At 37.3% G+C, this 24,784-nt stretch overlaps 1 protein-coding gene across 2 annotated transcripts; it reads right to left on the bottom strand.

Moving 5' to 3' along the window:
* Positions 1 to 12,416: 12,416 nt before the first annotated feature.
* LOC145629122 (ATP-dependent RNA helicase-like protein DB10) lies at positions 12,417 to 23,392 on the bottom strand. Of its 2 annotated transcripts, none has more exons than XM_081681635.1 (9): positions 23,236 to 23,392; positions 22,266 to 22,586; positions 17,326 to 17,463; positions 16,571 to 16,639; positions 15,809 to 16,078; positions 14,977 to 15,327; positions 14,374 to 14,651; positions 13,936 to 14,256; positions 12,417 to 13,064 (listed from the first exon to the last, which is right to left on the bottom strand). In XM_081681635.1, the coding sequence occupies exons 2-9, from the start codon at positions 22,575 to 22,577 to the stop codon at positions 12,743 to 12,745; spliced, it is 2,061 nt and encodes a 686-aa protein (XP_081537761.1). In that variant the 5' UTR covers positions 22,578 to 22,586; positions 23,236 to 23,392; the 3' UTR covers positions 12,417 to 12,742. The 2 variants fall into 2 exon arrangements, with proteins under 2 accessions (XP_081537761.1, XP_081537762.1); XM_081681636.1 differs by lacking the exon at positions 23,236 to 23,392 and adding an exon at positions 23,121 to 23,202.
* Positions 23,393 to 24,784: the final 1,392 nt, after the last annotated feature.

Below are 24,784 nucleotides of genomic sequence, written 5' to 3'. Positions count from 1 at the left end.
ACGACTCTTCACATCAGTTTTACTCTGATTTTTCTTCATGTCCTTTGAAGGTTTCTTTAGAAGCCACCTCTTCACATCATTGGGCAAGGAAGGAGGAACCTTTTGGGTAATTACTCCCCATGCATCAAATTTTTCTACTTCTTGAGAAACAGGGAATTCATAGGGACGACGAAGATCCCCAGAAGGAATTGTTTGAAGTAGGCCGTACTGTCTTTTTACCCTGCAGGGATAATAAAAAGTCATATTGGCTAAGCTTGGAAGACGACATAAAGGTTGCTTGTTGACACTAACCATCTTCTCTATTTTCCACTAAGGGATGACCCACTTGATAGCAAAGTTGTAAGAGGCAAAGACTTTTTTCCACTCGTGGCGCCCCATCTTAGAGAAGCGTTTCTTTCGCCTCACAAAGCAATTTGGAGTGTATTTTTCAACATTGTCGGGAGGACTAATTAATTCTAGTCTCTCCATTAGCCACATCTGCAAAATTTCAATGCAAATAAATTAATATTACTGTACAAAAATATGTTTTTGATTTCTGTAATTAAAAATATTATTTTTCTACCTGTAATAAAATTGGAGAGCCCCGAAAAGATGCTTTTGGATTTCTCTTTAATTCATCAAGACTAAGCATAGTCTCTCCAACAATTAATGGCATTGGATTTCTCCCAGATTCGATTTGCTCCAAAACAGTTGATATGATTGCTTGGCCTTCATTAGTTCTACCACTAGTGAGAAGATATTGATTAAGCATGCAAAAGAGAAAAGTCCTTCTTCTATAAACATGAAAAGATTCAGAATAAGGTCTATCAAAGTAATGACGTGCAAATTCTTTCAAATTAACTATGCTACCATCTACAATATTTGTTAGATCTTTGTCTCTTAAATTAAAGAAGCGCTCAAAATCTTTATAATTATATTCATTTATTCTAGGGATTACTGCAAGAGCTAATGCAGGGAAACCTAAGATAGCACCGAATTCTTCCGGTAAAGGGATAATTTCATCACACCCTAGTCTAAAACAATGAGTATCCGTATCCCAATATTCTAAGGCGGTATGAATGAAGTCTATTTCAAGATCTACCCCCTTAACACCATCGATACCTTCCATATGAAAAAAGTCTAATTCTTTTCTCTCTTTGGCAGTTAAAGACCGACACCATTCATTCATGAAGTTGGTAAAACTCTTAGTAATTAAAGACAGGATTATTTTTTTCAAAAGCTAAGACTATGTTTAATCTGCTGAAATTATGAAGAAAATCGGCAGACCAGGGGGCTATTTATACACAACATCAGCACAGTTTCAATCCGGAAAGGATTCGGAGTCAGCGCTCTCCAGTGCCAAACGACGGTTCTGTCGTCTGGCGCCAGAGTCTGGCGCCAATCGCCAGTAGCAGCGCCTGGCGCCAATGCAAAACGTGTGGCGCCACGTGGCGCTGACGTGCCTTATCAGCGAGCTTTTCAAAAACCGCGTTTTTTGGCTGATTCGAACCTGAACAATAGCTTTACGATATTTATCCCTTCTTATACCCTTTTAATTAATTTTATATATTAATTATTTTTTCTTTATTTGGATTTTATTCAGACTTAATTTTAAGTTTGTTGTAAGTCCAATTTTTATTTTTCATTTTCTTTTTGGGGGAGAAAGTCGAATACCCTCCATCAATAATAAAAGTGACGGAATTTTTGTGCAAAATTATTAATTATCACAATTCTTCGCAGACACAATTATGCACATAAAAATGAAAAATAAATGCAAGATAAATAAAGTCATAATAAATAGATAATAATATGTATATACAAATATGTCTAATAAATGAATCAATTAGGCAAAGTTCTATACAAGTCAAAATAAAAAACACAAGTACAAACTACGGGACTGGAGGACGCAGATGATGAGAGACGCCCATCATATCATAGAACTGCGCAGTACGAGGAGTATGCTCTCCACCAGCTCAAGCTCCAATCTCTCCAAGAGGAGGAAAACTCAGCACAGGACCCGTCCACCCATGGTCGCCCTAAGGCTGAGGCTGCGGAGGCTGTTGCGATGACGAGCCAACCTCGTACATCCCACCACCTCTAGGAGCTGAGGTAGCCTTTCCCTGGCCTACCGGCTCAGCACGTGCGCCCTCAGATGAAGAGCCCGAGCCCTCCACCACCTCGGTCCGAGCAGCCTCAGATCGACCACCTCAGTACGGCGACGTCTCGAGCTTGGCCTCACCGGCTCTCTACGAACCTCAGGTCTCGTCCGGGTACGAGAAGGAATGGGCTGACCCTGCAAGAAGAAACCAAGTCAGAAACAATCAAAATAGAGGCATAACAATGCAAAAAAAATGAGAAAAGGCTACCTCCTGAACAGCGTCGTCGCAACGACACGTAGCCACATTCCTCATCCGGACGAGCTGGCTCCGGAAGGCGTCTATACACCGTGCCATCGCCGTGACCACCTCGTGCGAGAACTGTCAAAGAAATTAATTCAATAGCAATGCATGACAGATATGAACAAATTGCAAATAAATAAACTTACCCGAGTTTGGCGGCGAGGAATCGACCACTCTACGAAGTGCTGATCCTCAGGAGCCGGAGGAATCATCTCCTCGATAAGCCCGTATGTCCCTTGGTAATGGATGGACATACGAGGTGGCACGAACTCAGTAGGCCCAGCCTGACAAAAGAAAATCAAAGTCAGTAAAATATCACTTGGGGGCTACTTAGCAAAAGGTAAAAGATAAAAATCATACCGCCCCCTCCTCAGACAAAACAGGGGTCGGAGCTAACAGCGACAGTAGCTCCTCCTCATTACACTGCCCAGGGATCGCATGAGATCACCAAGGGGTGCCAGCCCTCTCCGACATACTGAGCAGCCTCGCGTCATTGAACATATGACGCGGCGGAGAAGCAGGAACGACGAAAGCAATCGAGGAGTGCTGAATAGCAACCCTCTCTCCAAGGTATGCAACCTCTCCATACGTCCCTAAGAAGTAGCGACGCTCAGCAGTGTACTGCGCGGCTAACCTAGGGACAACCAAGCCGTTCCATGGCCGGTACTGCACATTAGGCTCCTGCAAAGAATGCCTATAAGATGAGAATCTTCTAAAGGTAATACCAAAGTGTTTAACTATACAAAAAATCATACCGAGAGGATCTGCTCTCGCACATAGGCGGTAGACATCCAAACGTGGCAGCCTCCCCAACAGGAGCTCACTAGAAACCCGCGTTGCGACGATCTCGCCGGCGCGACTAAGGAAAGTACTCGTAGAACCAGATCTACAAAAGACAAAAAGGTATCAGCAAGTGCTAACAAAAGCTTAGAGCTAACTTTATAAGAGATAAAGTATACCTCTACGACTCTCCAGAAGCTTGACAGAGCGACGTTCCCCGTGAAGGACCGGTGTCGACACGAGTCTCGCAACGCTCGAACAAAATCAGCATAGGCCCAAGCTGGCCCAGTCGTAAGTCCCGATCATGTGAAGATCACAGACTGCAGGAAGGTAGTAAAGCAACACTCTACTACCCTTGTCATGGGAAAATGTCCCTGACAACAAGATAAGCGCAAAGATGCGCACCTGCTGCTCTCGAGTGGTCGCATCATTCTCAAAAGTTGCCGCTAGAGTCGACCGGCGAATACCCTTAGCACTGAACTGAGCTGACTCCACCTCAGCACAAGCCCGAATAGCAATCGGACCCAACAGCTCCTCAACCTCAGGAGAATAACCGCTGATGTTGCTATAAAACGACAGCGTAGTAGAACTAAACTACAGTCCCGTAATGAGACTGAAGTCGGTTGGGGTGACCATCATCTCACCCCAAGGAAAGTTGAAAGTGTTAGTGGTGTCCCAGAAAAACTCCACCGGGGCGCGAGCCACGCGGTGACCCCCGTCAGAAGCAATCATGGCCTCGAACAGGGCAGTCAGCCCACAAGACTCCCAAAGAAGTCTCAACTCTCCGTCGACGCTGATGTACATCCTATACTGGTCGCCCAGAGTATCGTTGCCCGAGCCATGGCAACGCGTCCTACCAGCTGTAATCCCACGACGCACCCTCTCTGAAATATGGTGGTCGGGGGAGAAGTACAAAGTCCGTTCATCCCACTCTGGGAGGGGACCGAGAGAAGTGGACGGGTCGGCGTCCTCCTCTACGGGCTCATGCTCCCGTCGTGTGTCTCGGGACCGTGAACCCGAACCTTGCTGTCTATCCATACTACATTGTGCAAAATCAACATAAATTAAGGTTCTATAGCATCTAAGGTTCGCCTAACCGCATGATACTATGTTCGCAAAAAAACAGAGTACGTAGTACTAAAACATAGCACAAATTCAATGTGAGCATATACGGCATTTTTCAAGCATCCAAACGATTTCTTGCAATACTATGGTAATTATTGTGACAAATTGGACAAGAATTGCTAGCAAAAAACATCAAGAACAAGCCACATTGTCTTCCCGACCTTAAGAGGTCCAACAATGGTGATTTGTTCGTTTCTTCACCAAATTGAGTTAAACAAGTCTCAAATTACTCCCAAGGCAATATATAAACATAATCAAGCAATTTCATGGCATAAAATTTGACAAACAAAGCGAATTAAGCAATTTAAGGTTCGAATTTTTCAGAAATTTGTGAACAAAGAATGTCAAATTCATCAAAAGTCGGAGTGAGTTTGAAGAAAACTTGCATAGATCGGGAAAGTAGATGAGAAAAGCTTCGATTTGCAACAAATTTGAGCGAATTTGGTTGAGAAACGAGCAAGAACGACCAAGACAGAGTTCAGCGGCGATTTTTCGAAGAAGAACAGCAGCAGCGGCAAAATGAGGAAGAAAGGGGATATATACGGAAACCTCGAATCTGGCGCCAAACGACAACTTTTGCGTCTAACGCCAGAGTTCAGCGCCTGGCGCTAGATCCAACGTCTGGCGCCATAGCCAAATCGTGGCGCCAGCAACTTTTCAGCGACGACAGAATGCTCAACTACTCGGAACAGTTATTTCGACCTCTTACAGCAATTTTGGGTTCCTTGGTACCCCAGTTAGCCCCTCTAAGAAATTTGACATGATTTAGTAATCGGCTCGATTACAATCGCATTAAGTGATTGACCTGATGAATGATCGTTTCACTTAGCTTAAAGCGCCTAAGCTAAAGATGGGCATCGTGTCGTGTCGTGCCGTCGCGGGCCGTGCTTAGCCGTGCCGGGGTGGGGTTGTGCTGTGCCGTGCCGTGCCGGCTTGGTGGCGGGCCGTGCCAAGTTTTGGCACACCCTAGCCCACGGCACGGCACGGCCCACGTGCTTGGCGGGCCGTGCCGTGCCATGCCGTGGGCCACAACGATTTTTTTATTTTTAAAAATATATATATATTATACAAAATCGATATATATATGTTATAAAAATAATGTGTCGGCGTGCCAACGACTGTGCCTGTGCCGTGCCGTGCCAATTTTCAATATTTGTGTTCACGGCACGGCCCACGGCCTACAAGTGGGCCGGCGTGCCGTGTCGTACCGGTGGCCGTGCCGTGCCGGAATCGTGCCGGGCTAGTGTCACCCCCGTGCCGGCACGGCCCATGCCCACCTTTAGCCTAAGCATTGGCTCATCGGAGGCACCGACATAATGGTTCATAAGCAGCGGAGGCACCGACATACTGGTTCACAATTCAAAGCAGCAAAAGCGCCGACATACAGGCATAGCAAAAGCAAAGGATCGACAAGCGTTGGTCTTCGATGATACTCTTTAGGGTATTGTCGCAACAAGTGAGGATAGTTTCAGGCGAAGCAATCTTCGATCGTGTTCCCTGGCTTGCGGAAGATGGTCCAAAGCGCTAGAAGGTCGTTTTAGGCGAAGCAATCTTTGATGGGGTTCTCTAGCTTGTAGAAGTCTATCACGGCGGAATTGGAGGCAGTTACAGGTGTAGCAGTCTTTAGGCGGTATTCTCTAGCTTGCAAAAGATCGTCAAAACAAACAGCAAGATGGCATTCCCTAGCTTGCGGAAGGTTGTCACAACAAATACAACAACAACAAATCGGTTACCCTTAGAGACGTGTGCTCGACGGTGCAAGATACGCGTTTCTTAACTCTTTTATCTGTTTAACTAACGCTAGTTTGCAGGTATTGGTGTTACAAGAGTGATTTAGGATCGCAGAACATTCTGAATCATTCTCCATCCCTATCGATACTTTGACTTTTGTTTTTGAAACTTGCGTTTTTCCAAACTCAGTCAAAGTGGGGGCTTATGTAGACACCCATTTGTGTCTCCCCAAAACCAAACCCAATGATGAGTACCTTTCACGTCAAATCATAATCGAATGAGGTGAAAGGGTGGAAAGTCTAGTGTTGCGGTTAGTTTTTATTTCTTTTCTTTCTGTCTGTTTTTGAAAACTTATTTTAAGAAAACAACCAATCCAGTTTGGTTTGGTCCATGGCAAGGGTCCAATAATAGTGTAGTTGGGTCAAGTTCGAAAAGAGCTTTCCAACGATATACACTACTAGAAAAAGGCCCATTTCCGACGGAAAAATTCCGTCGAAAACACCTTAAAAATCGTCGGAAAAGGTGTTTCCGTCGGAAAAGGTTGTCGGAGTAGGAAAAACCACCTTTTCCAACGAAAATTCCGTCGGAAACACTATTCCAACGGAATTTCCGCCGGAATTTTCCATCGTAAGACAATTTCTGGTACCTGCGAATTCCGTCGGAAACTATTTTCGGGAAATTAAAAAAAATACGTCGTGCCACCACCGACACGGCGTATCACCACCTCCAACCACCCAAAAAGGCCCTGTCAACCCCAACCAAACCAACCTTCTTAAACCCTAACCCACTGCCACCACCAACCACATCAGACCAACACCGCCACTACAGACCACCACCGCCGCCACCCACTAAATTAACCCACACCACAAAACCAAACCTAACCCAGACCCAAACCCTTAACCCAGACCCGACCTAACCCAGAACCAAACCCCCCAAACCCAGACCCAACCTAAAACACCCAAACCCCTAACCCAAACCAGAACGAACCCTAACTAAACCAACCTTCTCTCACCACCCTAACCCTAACCCTAACCCTTAGCCTTGGCGGCACCCACCACCACCTCCCTCGACCCACCCTTAAACTGACCCTAAAACCACCAACGGGCCACTAGAACCCAAATTTAAAAAAAAAAAAAAAAACTTTAAAACAAAAGAAAGAACATTAAAAACATCAAAGCATACCTTTAATTATGAAATTAGCTTCGAATTTCACCAAATTTAGGTTAATAAGGCTTAATTTGACAATAAAAATTGTAGATCTAAAGTTTTGACTGTCGAATTTAACCTTAAAAACCATATAAAATAAAAAACGTAAGACAATTGGCGCGGCAAGTAGATTTATAGGGGTGGCAGCGGCGTGAGACGACGGCGGAGAGGAAGTACGAAGGAGAGAACGTTGGGTCGTGGGTGAGATGACGAAGAAAGAAGAGAAAGATGAGGGAGAAGCAGAGGAAGCCATAGATGAGAGAGAAACAGCAGAAGAAAGGAGAAAGAATGAAAGGGGGAAGTGACAAAAAAACGGCTAAGGGGTGAAATAAAAGGAGGGCTGAATATTAGGGTTTGTAGAACTTTTTTTTTTAAGAATATATTCCGACGGAATATTCCGTCGGAAAGCTATATATTCCGACGGATTTATATTCCATCGGAAATCTCCGACGGATTTTCGACGGATCTTTAAAATCCGTCGTAAATGTCCGACGAAATAAAAATCCGTCGGAATTTCCTATGTTTCCGACGGAATTTGGTGTTCGTCAGAACCAATACGTCGGAAATAGGCCTATTTCTAGTAGTGATATTATAAGCTCAATTCTGATGAATAATGAGGAAGTTATGGCTAAATTACTGAACTGGGCCCGGTTTGATATTTATATGCAGCCCAATGATCTAGAGGAGGGCCTAATATTGATTTATCGTTCCTAATGTAATTAGAATTGATTATAGTCTTCTAGATTCTTCTAGAAGGTTCTTTTCATTCCTAATTTAATTAGCATTGATAAATTGACTTTAGTTGACTTTTTAGAGTTTTAATCAGAATTAAAAGAAGTGTTTTTAAGGAAAATACGATTTTTCCCTTCTGTACGGCTAAAATTTATCAAATTATAAAAACGCGTGGAGACTGTTTTCTAACGTCTGACGACAAGACCAGCGCTTGGCGTCTGGCGCTAGATCTGGCGTCAGGCGCTAATGTCTGGCGTCTGGCGCCAAGTTCTTTTATTCTCTTCGAAACTCTGATTCGTTTTTTTATCCATCCGACTAATTTTCTCTATAAATAGCCTCCTAAAACCTCCGTTTTCAATCATAAAATCTCATCAAAAATCACCAACTCTCTTCAAGATTCTCTTGATCTATCTCTCTCTTTTCTAAACTAGCCTTTTGCATACAAAATTCCGCATTCACAAGATCTAGACACACCTAGCCAAGTTCGAAGTTGCCTTCACCCCTAGACGTGAAAGGTTTTAATTTCTGAAGGTTTGGTCCCAAATCTTTCTTTCAATTATTTAATTTAATTGTTTGATTTTATTATTTTCCTTGAAGTTACTAATGTGTGTATTTTGTTATTAGAAAGAGATACGAGACATTCAAGTAAGTGCTTTAATTGTTTTATTGATATTTTGATATAGAAATCATGTCTAGGTTGTTATTATGATTCCTAGTGTCATGTTAGGGCGTTTTGATCTTCATAGTATCATGTTTAGGGTAAAGAATAAGTTCCTTAGATCAATAGTGATTTCTGTGATGTCTTTTATTGTCTTTCTAATATTCATGTTAGTATCATGTTAGGGTTAAAGCTTTGATTTTTATATGTTTAGTGACATGCTAGGTTTTGTTATTAATCTTGTTAGTATCATGCCTAGAATCTTGCTATTATTATGCTTTAACATGATTATGATAATTATGATTATGATTATTTTTATAATTGTTATTGATGCGATTCCAAGGCATCAATATTGTTATTATAATTATTTTTATTGTTATTTTTAGTTTATTATTAGATGACCGAATTTATTAGGATATTTGTGTTAGTTTAATTCGGTTAGTATAAGATAAGCTTAACTTTAAAGATCATATTTGCAAAATATTATCTTTACAAGTTAGAGTTAGTTTCCTAGTTAGATTAGAATTTGTTTTACCGATTTTTAGGCTAATTATTTAGCTTATAAATACGTGATGGTGTTTAACGAAAAGAATGATTGATTGATTTGAAATTTATAAAGTTTTACGTAAGCTTGTGCTTGTGTATTCTTGGCCTAGTTTAGGTTTTAAGCTCGTGTTGCTTAGCGTTTCTTGACCGAGACTCAAGATTCCAAACCTTTCAACTGCGATTGAAGGTTATATCCATCAAAATTCATATCAAATTGGTGTGGCTGCTGTTTGACGAGGGACGAGTTTGACAATTTGTGTCAAAAAACTCAGTTTCGAATGTCATATTGATCGACTTGGTTCTCCTTCGTTTCTAAAGATTTTGAGGTGATTCTTTATTTTCAAATTGGTTAATTTTTTGTCTAGTTTTCACCTGCAAAATTTGAGAACTTTTAGAGAAGCATAGCTATTAAACTGGGTTCGTTCTTTACACCTGGTCAAAAATCAAATTAATCTGCCATTGTTGAGAAAAAAATAAACTGCGATTACTTGGCTGGGAATTTTTTTCTGAATTTTTGATCGAGTATTTTAGACAGATAGGGCTAGCAGTATACAAAATTTCAGATTTTTTCGAGGTGTTTTCATTGGGTTTTGGTCCTCGTACTCTCGATCAATTTCTGGACTGGTTTTGTGTGTTTTCTCATCCACATAAACATGGAAAATAAAAGTTGGTTTGAAGCATTTATGATGGAAATCAAGAAAATGAATGAATGTTTGGATAGAATTGATGCTCGTTTTCAAATTCGTGACGTGAGATGTGGTGTACAAGATATGTCTTATGAGAAAGAGAAACTAGAGCAACCAATTGTTGAGGCTATATACGAGGAAAAGATTGTATATTTACCGAGTATTTTAAATTCATATTTGAAAACAATCTTTTCCTCGTATATAGCCTCAACAATTGGTTGCTCTAGTTTCTCTTTCTCATAAGACATATCTTGTACACCACATCTCACGTCACGAATTTGAAAACGAGCATCAATTCTATCCAAACATTCATTCATTTTCTTGATTTCCATCATAAATGCTTCAAACCAACTTTTATTTTCCATGTTTATGTGGATGAGAAAACACACAAAGCCAGTCCAGAAATTGATCGAAAGTACGAGGACCAAAACCCAATGAAAACACCTCGAAAAATTCTGAAATTTTGTATACTGCTAGCCCTATCTGTCTAAAATACTCGACCAAAAATTCAGAAAAAAATTCCCAGCCAAGAAATCGCAGTTTATTTTTTTCTCAACAATGGCAGATTAATTTGATTTTTGACCAGGTGTAAAGAACGAACCCAGTTTAATAGCTATGCTTCTCGAAAAATTCTCAAATTTTGCAGGTGAAAACTAGACAAAAAATTAACCAATTTGAAAATAAAGAATCACCTCAAAATCTTTAGAAACGAAGGAGAACCAAGTCGATCAATATGACATTCGAAACTGAGTTTTTTGACACAAATTGTCAAACTCGTCCCTCGTCAAACAGCAGCCACACCAATTTGATATGAATTTTGATGGATATAACCTTCAATCGCAGTTGAAAGGTTTGGAATCTTGAGTCTCGGTCAAGAAACGCTAAGCAACACGAGCTTAAAACCTAAACTAGGCCAAGAATACACAAGCACAAGCTTACGTAAAACTTTATAAATTTCAAATCAATCAATCATACTTTTTGTTAAACACCATCACGTATTTATAAGCTAAATAATTAGCCTAAAAATCGGTAAAACAAATTCTAATCTAACTAGGAAACTAACTCAAACTTGTAAAGATAATATTTTGCAAATATGATCTTTAAAGTTAAGCTTATCTTATACTAACCGAATTAAACTAACAAAAATATCCTAATAAATTCGGTCATCTAATAATAAACTAAAAATAACAATAAAAATAATTATAATAACAATATAATTATTACTATTATAAAGTTTACTATTATGTTGCTTGATATTTATTATTATTGCTTGATCACACCTTTTATGCATGTTTGGGAATTGGTACTTGTAATCACGCTTAATAAGATAATTAATAATCTTGTTTAGGGTTAATTTGATTATAATTCAAGTGATCGCCAAAAATAGATTTATTTGTGCATTAATATTCAACCAACATAGATTAAACAGGTTTAGGGTAAACCTATTGATTGCATGTTAGTCAGAAAGCGCACATGAATACGATTAGAATAAAGTAGAGGCCTATTATTAGGGCAGGTTTAATCTCTTTTAGGTTGGATTTGTACCTTCATCCCCAAACTACCAGTCATGGTTCCAGACCTATTGGAGTTGACGATCTTCTAGATCCTTAAGGGGTGTAACCTTCACCCTGTAAACGGTTTACAAGTTCCTAAAACTTGTTGGCGACTCTTTTGCTCTATCTTCCTTCCCTTTGGACGCCACCATGCTTAAGTGTATGATCACAGTGGGGTTCAAGTTTAGGGTAATGCTTGAAATATTCCCTACAGGTGGGGACCATGAGAGGATAAAGATATAATATTTTAATGTAGATTTTTCCCAAAAAGGGAAGTGTAACACTTATTAAAACACGACCGAATTTGATAAGTGTAACATTTTTATTTTTATTTTTTTTTTTACACAAATAAGTGTAATACTTATTAAAACACGGAGGGAGTAATAAAATATAATGCGCAGTTTAAAATTATTATATATAGAAGTGATGCAAATAAAATAAAATAAAAAATAAAAAAAAACATTTATAAATGGGAAGTGATGCAAATAATATGGGTATTATTTGTGAGATATAAAATATTCCAAAGTTGCGAGTAATTTGAACCGAAGGTAGTAAAAATAAAATAAAAAACATTTATAAAAGGGAACTAGGGAAGTGATGTAAATAAAATAAAAAACAAATAATAAGAGTAATTGTTAAACTTTTTTAGAAAAAACTACCACCCACAATGTGTCAAGTGTAACCACTAACCCATCAAAAAAGTTATCAGTTTTTCATTCTATTTATAAAAGATGGATGTCAAAGGTCGTTTTATTTCGGAATAATGAAAAGATCATTTTATTATATTTAGAAGATCGGTTAAAAATCACTTTATTTTTTACAATTTTTCCATTTTATTTTAAAATTCTATGATTACCAACCATATCAAAAGTGTAGTAATTGCATAGAGTTTATAAGACGCCTTATAATAAGTAATATAGAACGCTTGTTTGATTAACGAGATAAGAGATTTTCTTGGAACAAATTGCCACAAAAGAGTAAAAACTTCCGAGCACATTGGGCAAAATTACACAACAATCCATGCATACTAAAAACATTAAACATAACAATATGATTAACTGCATACATTCATTTTTTAAGCATGGCCTGCATAAATACAAGGAAAATACATCCAGCTACTTCGAATGTTCAACACTAACCCCCTTTTTTTACGACAGATACCCCACTTAGCCTTGCAAAAACAGCTAGAGACCCACATTTACGTCCACAACAATCACTTCCCAGTTACAATACGAAAGTTTTTACTGTACTGCACCAATACAAGTTCCATACAGCATTTTTGCATACAACATAACACTACCATTTCCGACCAAAAAATGTTGTAACCAAGTCAGCTTAGCAATTGCTTCACATATGTTCATGAGCAGGAATAGCACCATCCTCTTCCTCATTATTTCGAGAATAAGATCGGTTCCCACCTGCAACTACACTGTCAGCGTTAGCAGAACAAGCCTTTTCCATCATCATTTCATGAAAACTTTGCCCTGGTGGAACTCTGTTAAGCTTTTCAGGGCTGCGGCTGCGGCTTCTACTCCTCCCACGGTTCCACCCCTGATCCTTAACTGGAGCCCCACCCCAAGCCTTCTGACCACTTGGGCTTGGACTTCGGCTGCGACCTCTAGCTTGGTAGCCTCTATCATGTTGGCAGCCTCTATCATTATCATTATACCTTGGCACAATCAAATAACATTAGCAAAACTGCTCCAAAATACATAGTAGATGGTACAACTCACAAGAATTAGTTTCAATGACCAAAGAAAAAATCATACTTCTCAAGGGGAAAAGAAAAAAAAAATCAATGCGCACTAAGAAAATACGTAACTGATTTTCAGTCTGGTCACATACAACACAATCACAAATTATGTCATCCAGCACCATAGCAAGCGAAAGTCAATATAACGACAGTATTCCATATGATGTCAAAAGATGTTAGACACAACAAATGTTCCCCATATAATGTCAAAAGAAGGATACATCAAAAGTATGTCCCCAATCATAGACCAAAGAAGTCAAAAATCAATACAACAATCTTCACAAAATGAAATAAAAAACACCGGTGAGAGCACCACAGGAAGCAAGAGCACAAACATAATACAATATACCAAATAAAATAGCATGTTTTTTTCTACTTCTAAGAGAGACTAGGCAAAGCATAATATACTCATCAGAACTTCAGAACCACATACAGATCAGCATAACAGCACTGAATCTTTACTAGAGCCTGAAACATAAATGGGGGTGGATGTGTGATATAGCAACCTATAGGACATTACTGGAATCATATATATTGAACAAGATCTCTAATTATGTAAGGACGATAGTGGTATTATGACACTACGCCTTCTTGTAAGTGATAATTTTTTTTTTCTCGGGGGTTGGGAGGGGGGAATGGAGGGTAAATCAGTTTTCAGATTATATGTAACCAATGTATCTAATAGTTAATCACTGAAAAGCATTCACCCAATACAATTTGAAAAGCTCACCAAAAAAAACATTAATAAAATAAAAATTAAAAAAAAAAAAGTAGCATGTCACTTTACCTATCGCGACCCCTTCCACCATCCCTGCCACCATAACTTGATTCAAATCTCCCACCTCGGCCTCCATCACGACCACCAGAGCCATATGGACGTCTAAACCTACCCATTCCACCACCACCACCTCGTAGTGCCATATCACGGACCTCCTGTGGAACTTTTTGATTTGCCCCTTCAAGAATCTTTACAAGATCAGAAGCATATCTACTATCCTGATCATTAAAGAATGAATATGCCACTCCAGTTGCACCTGCTCTTCCCGTTCTACCAATTCTGTGAACATAGTCCTCAATTCCTGTAGGGAAGTCATAGTTAACCACCACCCTGCATGCAACCAAATAATGTCAATGTAGAGTTCATATCACCAAAGATAAACACACGCAGCACTATATGGGTGTTTCACATGCAATAAAAGTGAAATAGTAAGCATTAATCACAAACCTAATGTCCTTAATATCAAGACCACGGGCTGCAACATCTGTAGCAACCAGCACAGGAGATCTTCCAGATCGGAACTGATTTAGTACATGATCACGTTCACTCTGAGACTTGTCACCATGTATTGCAGCTGCACCAAATGGACGAGACAAGTTGCGAGCAAGAAGATCACACATTTTTTTAGTTGCACAAAAGATAATGATCTTTGATCCTGGTTCTTCAGATCTTAATATCTGCTCCAGTCGTCTTTGTTTTTCCATAGAAGAAACTACTTCCACATGCTGCAACAGATAAATTTAACGTTTAGTAGTTAGTACATACCACCAACGCCATCAAGGATATTATCATATACTTCCTCCGTTTCTATTTAATTGACGCGTTTGATATATATTAAAAAGAGAGTGAGAGAGAATGAAAAAGCAAGTGGGATAGCTTGTAAATGCAAGGTAAAAAAGTTACCCCAAAAGGAAACGTGTCAAATAAAAAATAAAAAAAATAAAAATAAACCTTCCTAAAAAGGAATACGTGTCAACTAAAAAGAAACGGAGGTAGTATATCACTCGTTGATAATAGAGCAAGATAAAGGAAAAAAAGATTGGCATTTACCTGAGTGATAGACTTGTTTGCAACAAGTTCATCTGCATTACCAATATTAACTTGAACAGCATTTGACAATAGATCAGCTGCAATCTTTCGGACCTCTTTGGGCCATGTTGCAGTATACATCAGTGTCTGGCGACGAGTGGGTACCTCCTTCACAATTTTTCTAATTTGTGGCTCAAAACCCATGTCTAGCATCCGATCTGCCTCATCAAGCACCAAATAGGAGACCTGATTCAAGCTAATTCTCTTTGTCTCTAGTATATCATTCAAACGACCAGGTGTAGCTACCACAATATCTACTCCTCTATCTAACTCCTTCAATTGTGGGCCTTTGGGTGCCCCTCCATACAAACACTACAGGATTAAATAAAGGGAATAACTTTATGAGATGAAACAATTCCATATATACTCGATTACAGCAGCACAAATAGGCAAGCACAAGGTATATGTATGGGAGTGAGATTGATATGGTTACCAGTCAGTACTTCTAAAAAGATACTCATGAAAAATTAACAATATAAAATGGCATACGACTCCAGCCAAAATTTACCACAACAATGACCCAGACCATTTTATCAAATTCATCCCAAAAATTCTACTCGAAATAGTAGTAATTCATATAACTCGAAGATCAAGTTTTGAAAACAAAAACTGAAAAAAGCATACTGCTATATACATTAAAATACAGACTAAAGATATTACTAATTTAAGAACAGATTCAAAAGAAACAAACAAAATTTATGTTCAACTTCCAATTAAGAAGATGTGCCCTCACTAAAAATAATCAAGCAAGACAACCTAAATACATTTATCAGAAACAGAGATCACGTCGTACCGTGCAAGATATTCTGGAGGACCTCCCAAATTTCACAGCCTCATCTTGAATCTGTGTTGCCAATTCCCTTGTCGGTGACAGTACTAACACAGTTGGTCCCATTTGTGTATTGTTGCGGCGCTGCTTGAGATGCATAAAACCTGGAAGAAGATAGCCTAAGGTCTTTCCAGAACCTGTCTTAGCAATTGCCACAATATCTCGACCTTGCATTGCAATTGGCCATGACTGTGCCTGAATAGGTGTAGGAGCAGAAAATCCAGCCTGGTGTACCTGTAAAAGCAAAAAACCACAAGAGTGCGCTGAGTAAAAGAGCTAAAAAGTTCCTAAGCTACAGCTATTTTGAGTTACAGAGGATCATGCAAGAAGAAGCACCATCCTCCTATGCAGGTAGTGAATGCTTGCAAGATGCAAGCCACAGCAGGAGGTGGCATCTTCTTTTTGTTTGGACCATGTGGCAGACTGAATCATCATCGACAGCAAGCCGGCCACGAACTTGGATGATTCGAAAAGTCCATCTCAAACAATGGTCCAGCGTAAAAGAGCACTCCAATTACAAAGCCCTCCAACAGAGGGCAGCACAGCGTACGACATTAGCTCCTCCCTGGAGCAAATATCGCATCTGCGACAAAAAGTAAAGATGCAAAATAAATAACCCAAGTCTGAACTCCAGCAACTGCAGAACTTTGCATGGAAATAATCGGCAACATAGTTCGGCACACTTACTGGGACAGAACAACTATGAGATAAATACATCATAGATACCTCTTTCAGCAATTCAGAAGGGAAACCAGTAGCTTCGAAATTTGTGAAAGGTGGGGGCACACCACTTCCCTAAAAAAAAGTAAAGTAAACTGTAGTCAGGAAAAAATATTTCTTTTCACAACAGGAAAAATAAGAATACTATAAAGTAAGACAATAGCATCAAAATAAAAATATAAGATTATGTCCATCAATCAATAGTAGAAATGAAATGAATTGCCCATGCATTTCAGCAAGTAAAACCCAATAATGTTTTTAATTGCACATATAGTACCAAATGTTTAATTACTTTAAAAAGCCACTACTAAAACTTGAACCATGAAATTACAAATAAACCATTCATATCATAACACTATGTTTGGAACTTTGGATTGAGAGAAATGGATGGAAAAGAAGAGGAGAAACTGAAGAAATTGTCACCCTTTCATTTGGATATCATATGAAAGGAAACTTGGGAGAAAATTCAAAGGATCCATTCTCCTTCCCCTTTCATAAACCAACTTCCACATCAGAAAGATTTGGAAAGAAAATGGAAGCTCACTCACTCCCTCCCTTCCCTATCCTTCCCCTTCATTATACTCCTCTCCCTTCCCTTGCTCTACATGATTGATATTTAAACATAGTGTAAATTAACAGCACTGAAAAAACAAAAGAACATTCATGAAGTAACAAACAGTTGACGTAGATGATAGAGTTAAGTATTCACAATCTTAAAAGGATATGCAAGTAAAGATTAGAATCCAGTCCATAATACTCACAGAAACAGATATTTCATGCCGACGACGATAAGCTTCAGGCGACAAGCCGCTACCTGCATGGGCTGCATCCACAGGTCTTTGCTCACGAATGGATCCTTCAACAACAGCATCATTTGGAATATTTCCACCTTTGGTGCTCTATTTCAAAATTTAAAATTTAAAATACTTGTAATAACAAGATGACATTGTATCATCCCAATTCCATTTGTTCAACAAAAGATGACATTGTGTTTAATGCATTAATTTCCTAATTTTATCCAAAACTTTTGCTAGCTTTGATTGTGAGTATTGATGGTGAAGCAATTAGGGCATATAAGAGAACCTAATATACTTTATACCTTGCTAACTATATTGAACATAACAAAATGTAAAACACAGAAAAATAACACGTAGTATAAGATAAAAAGAGTATAAGAGAACGTGCAAGTAAAAATGTAGTATACGAGATCACAAGCATGGTAATAAACTTGGATTGCATAAACATAGGTGACAGTCATACTCATGGGTATTCATAATAAAAGCCTTATTTTACACCAAAAATGGATAAGAGAAAAACATGGAAATGCAATTCTTATAATGACATGGAACTTGAAAACAACTATATAAAAATACTTCCTCCGATTCTATTTAATTGACCTATAGCTTTGGGCACAAGATTCAAGGAGAGGAGAGACAAATGTCATTTTGTGGCCCTTGTTGCACATGGCTTACTTTATTACCCCAAAAAGTTGCCCTCACGTGCATTTCATAAGGGTAATTTAGAAAATTTATCTACCAAAAGTTTACATAGAATGGGTCAAGTAATATGACATTTTCATTTTAGGAATGTTAGTCAATTAAATAGAAACAGAGGAAGTTGATGAGTGACATTTATGTCACTCTTAGGGTGTAGTTTTAAAGTCATTTTTCGTATATATTTTCCTCTATTTTCCCTTTTATTCTCTTGTTTTCTATTTAATAAAGTTTCTTGTTATTTTTGAAATATTTTAATTTATTTTCTTTATTTTATTACTTTTAGTTTATTTTCACATTTTATTTGCTTTGGATTTATTTTATTTCGTTCTTTTTCCTTGTTACTTTCATAGTTTTAATCAGTTCGTGGTTTATTTCTTATTTTATTTTATTTACTTGTATAGTTTTATTTAATTTTTATTAGTTTAGTGTTATTTCTCTTATTTTAATTTTACTTTATTTATTTCAGTTTTTATTATTTAATTTATTTGTCCAATTTCTCCCCTCAAATTGTGTTTTGTGTAGGCGAATGCTCGTGGGTTCGAGGCATGTGCTACAAAGTTCAAAAGAAGTGAGTTCAAGTCTCGGTCAATATCCTCCTCCATCCACAACCCACAATCAGCCACATCAAAACACCACCAAAATCAGCCGCGCAAACGACCATCTCTTTTTCCTTTTTCTTTTTCCTTTTTCTATTTCTTTCTTTATTTATTTCCTCTTATAATTTTATTTCTCTTTACTTTCTTTTATTAACTTTGTATAAATACCCATTTTTTGGGGTATTTAATTTTAATCAACAATTATTCTATTTTCTTAATTAGTTTTAGGAGAGCTTCTCTCTCTAGGTTTAGATTACGTTAGAGTAATTTAGAGAGAGAAAGTGAGGGTCACTCCATTGTTGATCTTGGATCTTAAAGAAGCTTAATCAACCTCTTTGTACATCTTCAACTTCAATCAATGAGCATCTCCTTACTCTTTTCTCTTTATTTTGCTATTTTATTCTTGTTTTAGTTGTTAGTATTGCTTGTTAATCATGTCGATGCTTGGTTAGTTGTTAATTAATCTTGTTGTTGGTATGATTAGTGAGTAATTTCCCCATTAAGGGGATGGTTGTGGTTTAGTTGGATCTTAAGCATATTTTAGGGTTTGGAGTTAATTTGTTTGTGATTAAAGACTTTATATGCTTGATCAACCTACTTGCAAAATGCATGTTGTTAGTTGATTGAGGGTGAATTATTGCATGATGATGCGATAGCGGACCTAGCAAGATTCATTTGTATCGATTGTTATTTGTTTGCGCCTCCTAGTATATGGTTCTAATGTGAGAACATAGAGGCTATGTTAGGAGAAGCCAATTGACCCCAAAAGGTGGCTAGATTGGACCCCTTATATCGATATTCATGCATGTTTAGTTCGTGATTAATTCAACTTCTATGCCTTTATTTATGTTTGAGTGAATGCTATACCTAAACCGTTTCCCTTAATGTTTTATTTCTTGTTTTAGCGTCTTTATAATTTAGTTTACTTATCTCATATTCCGAACTAGCTTAATTGTTGATAACATTTGGTGGTGTTTACTCGATCCCTATGGTTCGACCCCTATGTTTGCCTTATACTCGTATTAGGTTTATTAAGGTTGTATAAATTGTATTTGATCTAATGATAGACATCTGACAACGTGTTTATTTCCCTTGTCAGAAGTATTATACAGTTTCAAATAAAATTGTTTGTTTTCAAATTTGATTTGAAATTTTTGTTCATATAAGTTTAATGAAACTTAGTTTGAAGCTAATAATTTTAAACATAATAAACATCTTAGAAATAATTTAAAACTCCCCCCATTTTGAAAGATCTTAATGGTGAACACTTTCCATTTTGAATTTTTTTCTAGAACTTCTCTACACATTAACTGTCATTCAATTTTTGACAAACCTCTTTCACTATGTTGCCCCCCTAATCCTGCACTATTTTTAACTTTCCATTCACTATCTCTTTACTATATCCACCTTTTTATTTACACCTACCCACTTTTTACATTCCCTCTCGTACTTTCCACCACCTCAAAATATTGTTCAAATACTTCCTCTTTTTTTATTTACTTGCATTATTGACTGTCTTTCGTGATGTGGAATCTTGTTTGAATCGTTTCCATAAATCCTATTATAATATCCATTTGTTGTAATTATTAATTACTAAGAATTAAAGGTATTGATGATTAGTTTACAACACTTACAAGTGTGGTAAATGAAACGGGTTAAGTAAAAAAGAAAGGAAAAACCATTAATCTAGGTAAACATACAAATTAAGTAAAAATAATACTACCATTTATAAGAAGATAGTGTAAAGTTGTAAAATTTGGATTTAATAGCTTAATCCGTATGTTTACCTTTTCTAAGAGCAACAACCAGTGGTTTAATTTTATACCACGGTGTAAAAAATTCATGCATATGTTAAGGTGGATACATGAGAACACTCTAAGAGATAGAATCAGAAATGAGGTTATTCACAAAAAAGTAGGTGTGGCAAGCATTGCAGATAAACTAAGGAAAAATCACATGCGTTGGTTTGGGCATGGCAGGACCCAATGGTGCACCAATTTGAAGAATGGAAGAATGGGACCATGGAAAGGTTAAATGAGGAAGAGGGAGAGGGGGAGCGAAAATGACTTGGTTGGAAGGAGTTAGGAAAGATATGAAATATATGGATTTACATGAGGATGAAGCATTGGATCACAAGGGATGGAGGAGGAAGATTTATGTCTATGACTAACGAAATAATCAAACTTGGTTCATGTAGCCGACCCCACTTACGGGATTAAGGCTTTGATTGATTGATGTACAAATTCATCAAAGATCTATAAGCTCTTACTACCTTGGTGGTATAAAACTATACCATTTGATGGTATATATATTAGGTCCACGTGAAACATGAACCAACCATGGCATGGTTATCTTATACGGAGTATCTTTTATTATATTTTTTTCAATTGCATTTTAAGAAAAACCTATGAAGTAAAAAAGAATCAAAAATTACCGTTCATGATTTATCAAGACCTACACATAGACATCCGTATTAATATAGTTTTATATATTTTCAAATTCGCTTTTCTCTACCTAGATTGCTTATTTTATTTAATTAACTTTACAAATAGTAATTAGTTATTAAAATGAAATATAATCATAATTAAATTAAGTAAATAATTAATACACATAGGATAGAGAAAGTGTGATGGTAAACTTTTTTTATGATCCATATGTAGAATGATTTTTGGAGAAAGTAAATTGTATTGTGGCATAGATGATGTGGAGGAGCATGAAAGTGGTAGAGAGAGAGGGATGGTATAGATTTTTATACCATGAGTGATGATGGTCTAATCAATTCTTCAAACAACGTGGCAAAAAGGTGTGTTGCAACTTGCAAGTATTAAAAAGTGGAAGTAAATGTTAATATTGAATGTGGAGGTAACAAATAACAGAAAACAATTCCAATTCATTTTACCTACTCTATACAATAGTCAACTAGCGTATTTTACAATTGCCTTAAAAGCCAAAATATAAACTTTCTTATTTAAAAAGAAAGAGACAGTTTTGGATTGTTAAATTTACAAATCCCAACCTTCATTAACGACTAGCCACTGGAAGCTGATTAGCCAGAATTTTTTTTAAAATAAAATTAATTTAAATTAAATTTGTGTATTTTAAGTATACTACTGCCACTGAATAGCCTAAATGCTGAAACATATTAAAGCCTTTGACACTTGAAATAAATCACATTTTAGCATAAGATATTTCTTGCTCCACTCCAAGAAATTAACAAATTATTTCTAGATAATGTACATCACACAGCCGTTCACCAATATGTGAAACAAGTTGCATAAACTAGCAATCATAATGTGCAACTCACGCAAGTGAAAAGGTTATTACATAGATATTAATTAAAAGAATACATGTAAAGCAGATTGCAAGTCACTTATTCCACAATATCCCGCGCAACATAATTTTAAATGTATTGTTTCACCCACCATAGCACAAGAACACCCAGCAGAAGCAGGAAGCAACAATCAACAATCAACTTATTCCTTAAAAATAGCAATGTATTTGCATTCAGATAGCTTAATCAATTAACCAATTTTATCAGTAGCTAGCCACACAAATATTGACGAAGAAAAAATCAAGATGGTGACAAATCTGAAAGAGGAAAAGGTATACCTGATGATTCCTTTCAACATTGCTACCTCTACTATATTTATCATCATTATCACCATTCCCAACATCCTTATGTCCATTAGAGGACTGCTGAACTTGGGCTGAAGAACTTACATAAGTCGAGTAAGGCCTAGATGAAATCGAGCTACCATGTGAAGGTGCACCAGGCCTCTCGTACTGAGTCACATTAGTCTCTGGATTCCAAAAGTACAAGTATCCAGTTTTCCCATCCACCAACCCTTTCCATGGTTTTGGTAATGATGGATCTTCAGGTGCATACCGCGGCCCAGGCGAAGCTGTAGCTGTAGCAGCCATTGAAACTTCCTGCAAATCCCCCAGTTAGTACCCATCTAAAATTCATGCTAGTATTCAGTGCCAAAATCTTGGCCTATAACCTAAGATTCGAGAACACATATGAATCGTAAAAATAGCAAAATTCATTGCACAATTTTTTTTACAAATTGAAGTAACTGTTTTAAAAACATCAGTTGCATGTTTTGCTTAAGAAAACGTGGAGAACACAGTATCAACTAAATTTAACGTTACTACAGAAAGACAAAATCTTGACCTTAATCTAGGATTTGGGAACAGAAAAACAACATAAAAATTATAACTTTTTCAGCATCATACAAAATACGAAAGAGCGAACAAACAAGAGAGATCTGCAATCCCTAATCAACATAAAATAGGCACAAAAATTCCTGAAAATTGAAAAAAATTGCTAAACCTAATACAAATCAACAATAATCAAAATTTAGGTTTTCAGATCAAAAAAAAAAAAAAAAAGCGAAACTTCCATTTTTAAACACATAAATTAGCTGTAAAATCTAGCAATAATAAGCGGGAAAATTCAGATACCGATTTTAGGGTTTATTAAGATGAAGAAGAGCAGTTTAAAAAACGATGATCTAATCTCAGATCTAAAAATGGTGAACATTACATTACAAGTTAAAAGAGAAAAAAGAGAGATTACCAGTAGATGTTTAAGTTAAGAGTGCGGCGTAGCAAAGAAGTGGCGGAGAATCCCCGCACTTCCTGTGGCACGGACTACCTTTTTCTCTGCTTTCTCTCTCAACGCGCTTCAGAAATGTTGAGGAGAAATTGAGACAAGTGAAATGAGAGGTTTGTTTTTTTTGGTGTTAATAACTTAATATATTGAAACCCCAAAATACGGAGTACACTTTTACTTTGTTAAAAAAAAAATGCAGATTTAAGTTTGCTTAAAATAAAGGAAAAGTTGCCAACGATGATCTTTTAGCGGTATTCCAAAAATAAAACGAGCTTCTAAGAGTAGGAACTAGAAATGGAGTAATTTTATGCATTTAGAAATGCAAAACATTAAAAACGGGGTGGGGAAGTAACGGGTGGGTCCCAATAAAGCATTACGGGTTCAGAAGAAGTGGGAAAAAAAAAAAAAGAGAATTGAAGGTATTTGGTTAAAGAGTATTGTACTTGTGTACGTAGACGAAAAAAACTTTTGACTCACCCTCTCTTTATGATTTTCTCACACTTAGGTTTTGTTCTTCATTCCTGTGGTTTGACTTCAATATTTCCCCCCTGTATTTCAAAACCTGAAAGTAAAATTCTTTATGAGTTGAAATGGCAAGGAAGATGTTAATCTTGGATGATCCATTTTTACAAAATTGTATAGAGGTTGAATCTGGTTTAGTAGGGGGACATTGGGCAGCCGCGGAGAACAATGTCGTTGCGGAGGAAGTCAGAGTTACTCCAGCAGAGCGAGTCGTTGATTTCGGAAATGTAGCGGAGGAAGGCGTGATTGTGGGTGGTTCAGAGGATGAAGACGTTGTTGGCGAAGAAGAAGCTCGTGCAGCAGCAATTGAAGAATTGCTAAAGGAGGTAACTTTCTCGATTGTGGGTTGTATTATTATGTCGTTCGTAAGTATATCAAATTGGTTTCTGTTACCTGTATATTTGGTGTGGGTATTAGTTTTTGGTGGTGATTTTTAAAATCTTTGAAATTAGGTCTTGCAATTAGAGCTTGATTTTATGCACATTGTGATTGATTTTTACTCAATCCGTGGATTAGCGTGTATGCATGCAATTGTGATATGTGGTGTTTAGATTGTTTGTTCTTGGGATGGGTAGTTTGTTGTTATATTAAGGAATTATTTATTTCTTAATGGAATCAATATGTTGGAATTGTGGGTGTTGTTATTTAATTATCATTATAATTAATCATGGCAGTAATTATTATATTTATTTTTGACCAAAGTAATTATTATATTCACTTCATGTAATGTAATTATTGTAATGAATGAAGGTGAATGTTGGGGAGGAGTCCTATAAAACTCCTACAAAAGGACAGAGTAATGTGGCTATTAGTGTGGAGATTGAAGAGTTTGCGAATGTAGAGGTTTCACTTCCCCCTCCAAGTGTGGGAATGGTGTTTGATAGTTGGCAAAAAATTGATGAGTACTTTAGGAATTATGGGAAACATGAAGGTTTTGGTGTTATTCGGTCTAGTGGAGCAACAATAGGGAAAGGTGCGAATGCAAAGGATA

Source organism: Chenopodium album, chromosome 4 (assembly GCF_948465745.1).
Source record: "Chenopodium album chromosome 4, dcCheAlbu1.1, whole genome shotgun sequence".
NCBI classification, from domain to species: domain Eukaryota; kingdom Viridiplantae; phylum Streptophyta; class Magnoliopsida; order Caryophyllales; family Amaranthaceae; genus Chenopodium; species Chenopodium album.
Note: the sequence above shows the minus strand (reverse complement) of the source record. Positions and strands in the feature narration are given on the sequence as shown.